Below are 8,209 nucleotides of genomic sequence, written 5' to 3' on the forward strand. Positions count from 1 at the left end.
CTGAGCAATGAAGTGGTAACAGTAGAGAGGAAAACTAGCTTTAAGCAGGAAGGATCCTCCAGCAGAACCCGGCTCCATGTCAGCGCCCATCTACTGCGGCAGAGCGGGTCTTTAACAGGACAGCAGACGTCCAAGAGGTGCCGGTCCAACGAGGAGACGACGGAAGAAATCTGCTGGAAGAGAAGAACAGGAGTTAGTGAGAGAACACGCTAGTCAGTGACATTTAAATACAGAAACACTGAGAGAGGTGTCAATTTAACCAAGAGAAGAGGAAAACACACAGGAAGAAGCGAAAGTTAATAGCAGTGATAACTGTAGACAATGGATGCTTGGAGAAAATGCCTGAAAATGCTGCATTTGTTGGAGGCTACAGTCGGTTTCATCAGGGTCGTTTCTCTGCTTTAATAAGTTCTAAAAACCCTTCAGACATCAACCGGGGGGAAATTCTCCCATATTGAATCAGAAGCTGCTTCTGAACTGTTTATCTGTGGTCTAATGGAAAAGTCAGAACTTCTGGTTCTGGTAAAGTTTTGGTTATAGAGATAAATTGAGGTGAACATCCATTCATGATGAAAAGAAGAATTAAAGGTTAGACCACCTTGATGGGATGGTTTTGGCTTTTGAATCTATTTGTTCTGGATCTGTTTTTATTGTCTTCTCTACTACTGATGAACATCTGGAAGCAATAAAGGCTCTTTACCTCATTTCTGGGTGGAGCAGACTGATGGTTTAGCTGTGGGGTCGTCGACGTTTTTCATTCCAGGACTCCAGAATGTTGGAGAGACGAGCAGAGGAGCCATGTTTCTCCTCCTTGTTGGTCTGTGTTCTCCATCCTCTGCTTCAGCTCCTTCATCAATGAAAGCAAAGTGTCCTCAGAGTCATAAACTGTCTGCATGTGATGCCTCTATAGTCAAACAACCAACATACCTCCAAATACGTGTGGATGGACTCTGTTCCACTGAGATCCGACTGTTAGAACGCTGCTTCCATATTCAACCTGCTTCTCCTGTAAAAAAGAAGCTAAATTAATCTACAGAATTTCCTGACACCAAGTTTAAATCTGGGGCAGGATGTTGTTCAAATAGTCATCTTGGTCTCTCTGTGTTCTGCCTGGAAGCTTGAGTTGTCTGTTTGTCGTGTTAATAAAGGCTTACTGCACGTGTTCTCCTCTGTGCCGTCCTCAGGTGGGGACTAGGAGGCTCCTCACCATCCTGGATGTCCCGGTTCCTCACAGCAGTTCTGATTTTGGACGTCCACAGTTCCTGAAAATACATGAAAAACTAAGTGAGGTCACCTGAAATGTTGACTTAATATTTAAATGATGGATTATTGTGTCTCCTTACTGAACATGCTCTCACTGTTTACTGCTCCTCTGGTTTGGTCGCCGTAGATCTCATCAGTGTCTTCTGACGGCCCAAAGCTTGTAGCGGCTCGGTCCGACATGGGATTCACAAACAAAGAAGAGATCCACTGCGGTCAGAACTGGCACAGATCATATGGAGAATATTTCTGCACAGGGTTCTTTCCCTTAAACTAGGCCTGAAAACTAACTGAGGAACATCTAGAACTGGATCAACTCACAGCTGAAAGCAGGTTCTAACAGTCGGCGCCATTCACAATCCACATCCCTAAATCAGTCCTTTCCTCTGCTTCAAACTGCTCTGAAATCAATTAGTCCCTCCAAGCATCGTCTTTATCTTCTCACTATCATCCCAGAGACCAGTGCAACTGGTGACCACTGCAATCTTTGCCACTGTTCTATTCTAGATCTAGTTTGTCTCCAGCAGCATTGTCCTTCTATAGATCAGGGCTTTCCAGCTCCACTCCTCCAGAGCTGCTATGCCGCAGCTTTCAGTCACATCTCTTCTCCATCAGACCTGAATCAAACGTCTGAATTCCCTCATCAGTCATTCAGCTCTGTAGAGCTGTTTGATCCTGGTGTTTTGGAGGAGAGATGCACCTGAAAGCTGCAGAAAAGCTGCTGCAGAGGACTGGAGTTAGATACCTCTGCTCCACTACAGCCTTGTCCCCCTGCCTCTAGACTTGAAGTTTTCCTCATCTCCACTTTTAGACCTTTAGGATCATAGTTTGACCTCCGGGTATTAGTCCTCAGCAGCGATGTCTCACTAATCAAAGGTTTCGATGCATTCCCAGTAGCGATGTCCGGCTGTTGCCTCGGTTTGGTTTGCCTCCAGGATTTAATTTAGTTCATTTGCCTCCATTCTGTGTTTCTTCTTGTCAAACGTCGTTTTTAAATCAATCCTTGGATTGTTTGGTTTGGCTTCTGTTAGCTAGGAGAATGTCCAGCTCTGTCTAGACTTAGAGCATGTTAGATTGTTTCCGCCTTAACCAGCTCTCATGTTTCATACCTTTTAGAAATTGTTAGTATGTCTCTGCTCAGATTTCTGTGCTAAAGGAAAATTCATAACATTTAAAACTTAAATTAAAACCTAGCAGCGGGGTAAAGAAAAGCCACGGTGCTAGACGCTACCTGAGGCATCCCTGGACCTGCCAGACTCCTTATCATCTAAAAAACTAAATCTAGCAGTGGGGTAAAGAAAAGCCATGGCGCAAGACGCTACCAAAGGCATCCCTAGACCTGCCAGATATAAACACAATCAATAAATTATACCTAGATATGACCACCTCCAATCATCATCAAATCAAGAAAATACATCTAACTCCTCCTACAAAATGATCCAAAGCAAGATGGTAAAATGTTTGGTTCTTCTGCTGAAGCCTCAGCTTCTCTTCATTGTGAGAAGTTGTTGAAGGAGTTAAAGGAAGATTCTTGATCAAATTCCTCTTCTCACAGGTCCCGACGAAAAAGCTTCATAGGGGGCTCCTCTTCGTCATCTTCCTCTCTTCTCCTCCTCCGGGAAGAAGGGCCGGGCCGTGGAGGTCGGTGGTCCTCTTCACTCTCCGAGGAGTCCTCTGGCGGCGCCTGGTACCGTTGGAGTCTGATGAAACGGGAAACCGTCTCAATGAAGCGAAGATGTGTTTGAAGGGGGTCATCTTCTTCACTGTCTTCTTCCTCAGAGCTCATGGTATCATACCCAGAGAAGTCACTAGACGCCTCAAGAGACTCACTAGAAAAAGACCCATCCTCATCAGAATCCTCTATCTCCTGCTCCTCATTTACCACCCCTTCTGGGACCTCTGCCTCATTATCATCCTCCTCATCATCATAATCCTCTAGCTCCTGCTCCTCATTTACCACCCCTTCTGGGACCTCTGCCTCATTATCATCCTCCTCATCATCATAATCCTCTAGCTCCTGCTCCTCAATTACCACCCTTTCTGGGACCTCTACCTCATTATCATCCTCCTCATCATCATAATCCTCTAGCTCCTGCTCCTCATTTACCACCCCTTCTAAGACCTCTGCCTCATTATCATCCTCCTCATCATCATAATCCTCTAGCTCCTGCTCCTCATTTACCACCCCTTCTGGGACCTCTGCCTCATTATCATCCTCCTCATCATCATAATCCTCTAGCTCCTGCTCCTCATTTACCACCCCTTCTAAGACCTCTACCTCATTATCATCCTCCTCATCATCATAATCCTCTAGCTCCTGCTCCTCATTTACCACCCCTTCTGGGACCTCTACCTCATTATCATCCTCCTCATCATCATAATCCTCTAGCTCCTGCTCCTCAATTACCACCCCTTCTAAGACCTCTGCCTCATTATCATCCTCCTCATCATCATAATCCTCTAGCTCCTGCTCCTCAATTACCACCCCTTCTGGGACCTCTGCCTCATTATCATCCTCCTCATCATCATAATCCTCTAGCTCCTGCTCCTCAATTACCACCCCTTCTAAGACCTCTACCTCATTATCATCCTCCTCATCATCATAATCCTCTAGCTCCTGCTCCTCATTTACCACCCCTTCTGGGACCTCTGCCTCATTATCATCCTCCTCATCATCATAATCCTCTAGCTCCTGCTCCTCATTTACCACCCCTTCTGGGACCTCTGCCTCATTATCATCCTCCTCATCATCATAATCCTCTAGCTCCTGCTCCTCATTTACCACCCCTTCTGGGACCTCTGCCTCATTATCATCCTCCTCATCATCATAATCCTCTAGCTCCTGCTCCTCATTTACCACCCCTTCTGGGACCTCTGCCTCATTATCATAATCCTCTAGCTCCTGCTCCTCATTTACCACCCCTTCTGGGACCTCTGCCTCATTATCATCCTCATCATCATCATAATCCTCTATCTCCTGCTCCTCAATTACCACCCCTTCTGGGACCTCTGCCTCATTATCATCCTCCTCATCATCATAATCCTCTAGCTCCTGCTCCTCAATTACCACCCTTTCTGGGACCTCTACCTCATTATCATCCTCCTCATCATCATAATCCTCTAGCTCCTGCTCCTCATTTACCACCCCTTCTGGGACCTCTGCCTCATTATCATCCTCCTCATCATCATAATCCTCTAGCTCCTGCTCCTCATTTACCACCCCTTCTGGGACCTCTGCCTCATTATCATCCTCCTCATCATCATAATCCTCTAGCTCCTGCTCCTCATTTACCACCCCTTCTAAGACCTCTACCTCATTATCATCCTCCTCATCATCATAATCCTCTAGCTCCTGCTCCTCAATTACCACCCCTTCTGGGACCTCTGCCTCATTATCATCCTCCTCATCATCATAATCCTCTAGCTCCTGCTCCTCAATTACCACCCCTTCTGGGACCTCTGCCTCATTATCATCCTCCTCATCATCATAATCCTCTAGCTCCTGCTCCTCAATTACCACCCCTTCTGGGACCTCTGCCTCATTATCATCCTCCTCATCATCATAATCCTCTAGCTCCTGCTCCTCAATTACCACCCCTTCTAAGACCTCTACCTCATTATCATCCTCCTCATCATCATAATCCTCTAGCTCCTGCTCCTCAATTACCACCCCTTCTGGGACCTCTGCCTCATTATCATCCTCCTCATCATCATAATCCTCTAGCTCCTGCTCCTCATTTACCACCCCTTCTGGGACCTCTGCCTCATTATCATCCTCCTCATCATCATAATCCTCTAGCTCCTGCTCCTCATTTACCACCCCTTCTGGGACCTCTGCCTCATTATCATCCTCCTCATCATCATAATCCTCTAGCTCCTGCTCCTCATTTACCACCCCTTCTGGGACCTCTACCTCATTATCATCCTCCTCATCAACAGAACCCTCTATCTCTTCCTCGTCATTAATCACCACATCTACGACCCTAAACTCATCATCAGACTCCACATCAACAGTAAAATCCTCCTCTACATCATCCGAGAACAGCCCTACGTTCATATAGAAAGGGAAATCAACCTGATCCGCGATCAAGATCCAGAACTCCAGGGCAGGATCAGATGGAAGCGGGGCGTCTGGAGCAGTGAGGAAAAAAATCGTTAGACCAGGAACATCAATTAAGGAACATCAAATCACAATACTCAATGCTTTATTTTAGGTTGCTGAATGTGCCTGTGAGAGTTAGTCAGGTTTAAGGAGATTTAATCAATAAAAACATCAATCTGTGCATACATACATATTTTTATGTTTATATGTGTGTATATGGTCCTAGGCATCATTGTGGGGACCTTTTTTGTTATTTCACTGTCACACTGAGGAGCGATTGTCGTAAAGGGAGGACATCTTGCTGGTCCTCGTGCGTTTTGCTGACAGCTAGGTTTAGAAAAAAGGCTACAATATCCTTTAAATCACAAGACTACCACAAAATTGAAAATGTATTTTAAATTCAAATCTTTATTTTACTAGTTATTGGGGTTTTGATTTTTTTTTTCAGGATGTTATCAATATAAAAATACGCTCCAAATGGTCCATTTACTTACTTTATTTCTATTACGCTCCCTGCTATTACACTAAACTCCCCCTAGGGTCACGCTTCCACATTTGGGAGCAACTGACCCAGACTATTCATTTGGATTTGTTCAGATTAAAGGACATTTTATGCTGTGAGTAAACCTTTATTAAACCCATACTACGGAATTAGAAAAGGTTTGATCTATTAAATATTTATTTGTCAGAAAAAAAAAAAATATATGTTTCCCTTAACAGAAATAAAGGCTTAAAAGCCTCAGCTTATCAGACCCCTTCCTCAGTGCATCCTAGAGTAGAAATAAAGACCTTAATCAGCACATAGAAAGCCCAGAGCAGAAATGGACATTAGCAAACTATGTAGAATAATTTTGTTTTTTTTTTCTAAAAACTGTAAGAAAGGGTCCTATTCAGAACTTTTAATGGGGTTAGGTGAAACCATCAGTGTTGAATGTTTCGAACACCTAGAAAAATAAGTCCTCAATGAATAAATTGTGTTATTACTGGTGACAGATTGGATGAAATTATTCACCTGAAGATTCAAACAAAGGCTGCAGAAAAACAAAGACTGAACCCAGATAAACGTTTAAATAATATATGGTTCTAAATTGTTGTTTTAATTCTACCTTCTCCCTGTAAAAGAAACATATCATCCTCCTTTCTGAACTCTTAATTAAACATTTATTCTCTATGATTTCCTCACACGGTTAACAATGGCAGCACTTAGAATAAACAGTCAAGCTCTAAACATGTTACAGCCCAAAAATGTAAAGGATTTCATTTTTATTTCACAATCATTTTAAACCTTATAGTTGTTTATTGTTGTATCCATGGAGACCATACTTGTTCTTCAAGGCCGTCTCTGACAGAAGGGGCCAGATGCCATCTTGTTTTTAAAGGATTGGAAACCAAACTCACCAAAAATTATCCTTTGGAACCACAAACTTTTAAAATCTGTCAAACATTATTAGCACATTTGATCTTCCATTAAATTCGAAATGCCACCTTAAAAAAAGCCTAAAGTTGTTTAATGCATTCAACTAAGGTATCCATGGAGACCATGTTTTTCACAGCATTTTTTAAAAATCCTCCTCTTTAAAGTATTAATGTATTTAACAAAACCTATTTTATCCTAAAACAATTAATTTTGTATTTTTTCAACCATTTCCACATTAACTTCGTTAAATATTTTCTCAAGCCAAAATGTACTTTTTATCTAATTTTATCTCTGTTATCATTTCTCCCATTTCCAACCAATAAAAACTCGATTTAATACATAATAACCCTTAAAAACTTTTTATTAAAACACTAAATAAAAACCTATCATTTCCTAAACACATTTACTAAACTAAACAACTTGAGAATTTTAATGTCTTCTTTTTTCCAGCTGTTATCAGGTTTAAATTCAGCCAACTTACAAAATACTCAAAATGTTCACTTTTTTATTAAATAGAAAAATAAACAGTTCAGCTTGATAACATATTGTGTTAAATGTCCTTCCAATATATTTGAATATTTATTGAATGTAATTTCCCCAACATTTCCACATAGAGCAAAATGCATTTTTTAAAATCATAGAGATAGCGCCACCTAGTTTTCAAACATTTACTTCTAATTCAACAAAGGTGTTTCTCTCAAACAGAAATAAAAGTTATTTTCAAATCATTAAATCACTGTTAACATTTAATCGACTAAAAACATTTAATCCTGGGATGTCGGAGATGCTACATGCTAAGCTAGCTGCCACAACTTCATGAAAAAAAAACATCAAATTAATCATTTTTCACGTAACATTTTTGTAATTAACAAAGTAAAAGAGTACAAACAAACCTTCCAGATGATCTCTCGAGTAGTTGTGCTCCTCTGGTGCGTAGCTCATCGTTAGCAGTTTAGCAATCCACAGACTGCAGCAAGTTCAGCTTCAAGGTCCAGGCTGGAAAGTAACCGTTAAAGATAGGCGCTCCATGGCAACCGAGGAGCCTGCGCATGCGTGCGTGTGAATATTTAAAGAAGCTTGCTAATTGCAGCAGCTAATTAGCCAAGCACAGCATGTTTTTGCAATAATATAGTTTTATCCTCGCCTAAACATGAGTTCAGTTAAAGCTTGAGTTTTAAAGCTCACTGGCAGCTTTCTAAGGCAGTTTGAAATATTCGACAATAAATCTGAATCTGGAAATAAATTTCACTCTGAATGAGAGAGTTGCATTTTTTTCATCGCCATTACGATTGCTGCCCATTTCAACACACCCATTCAGATGGAGTAAAATAATCCCCCCTGCATACAGTATGTTTCTCGGCTGGCCTGGGAACGCCTTGGGGTTCCTCCTGAGGGGCTAGAAGAAGTGGCTGGGGAGAGGGAAGTCTGGC

At 42.1% G+C, this 8,209-nt stretch overlaps 1 protein-coding gene and 1 long non-coding RNA gene across 2 annotated transcripts; both read right to left on the bottom strand.

The window, feature by feature from the left end:
* Positions 1-710: 710 nt before the first annotated feature.
* Positions 711-1,206, bottom strand: LOC119776994. Its single transcript, XR_005279861.1, has 3 exons — positions 1,155-1,206; positions 928-1,006; positions 711-847 (listed from the first exon to the last, which is right to left on the bottom strand). It is a non-coding gene; the product is annotated as an uncharacterized LOC119776994 (long non-coding RNA).
* A 1,442-nt stretch (positions 1,207-2,648) lies between these two features.
* LOC119776935 (myb-like protein X) lies at positions 2,649-5,387 on the bottom strand. The gene is made up of 2 exons (XM_038275629.1): positions 4,349-5,387; positions 2,649-4,138 (listed from the first exon to the last, which is right to left on the bottom strand). The coding sequence occupies exons 1-2, from the start codon at positions 5,315-5,317 to the stop codon at positions 2,810-2,812; spliced, it is 2,298 nt and encodes a 765-aa protein (XP_038131557.1). The 5' UTR covers positions 5,318-5,387; the 3' UTR covers positions 2,649-2,809.
* Positions 5,388-8,209: the final 2,822 nt, after the last annotated feature.

Source organism: Cyprinodon tularosa, unplaced genomic scaffold (assembly GCF_016077235.1).
Source record: "Cyprinodon tularosa strain WSP-4 unplaced genomic scaffold, ASM1607723v1 ctg1001, whole genome shotgun sequence".
NCBI classification, from domain to species: Eukaryota; Metazoa; Chordata; class Actinopteri; order Cyprinodontiformes; family Cyprinodontidae; genus Cyprinodon; species Cyprinodon tularosa.

What these genes read in the sequence shown, in the direction of transcription:
- LOC119776935 (XM_038275629.1), bottom strand. Translation starts at nt 5,317, where the DNA reads ATGAACGTAGGGCTGTTCTCGGATGATGTAGAGGAGGATTTTACTGTT. An exon ending in ATGAGGAGGATGATAATGAG is followed by an intron (nt 4,139 to 4,348) that starts GTAGAGGTCCCA and finishes TATGATAATGAG; the next exon opens with GCAGAGGTCCCAGAAGGGGT.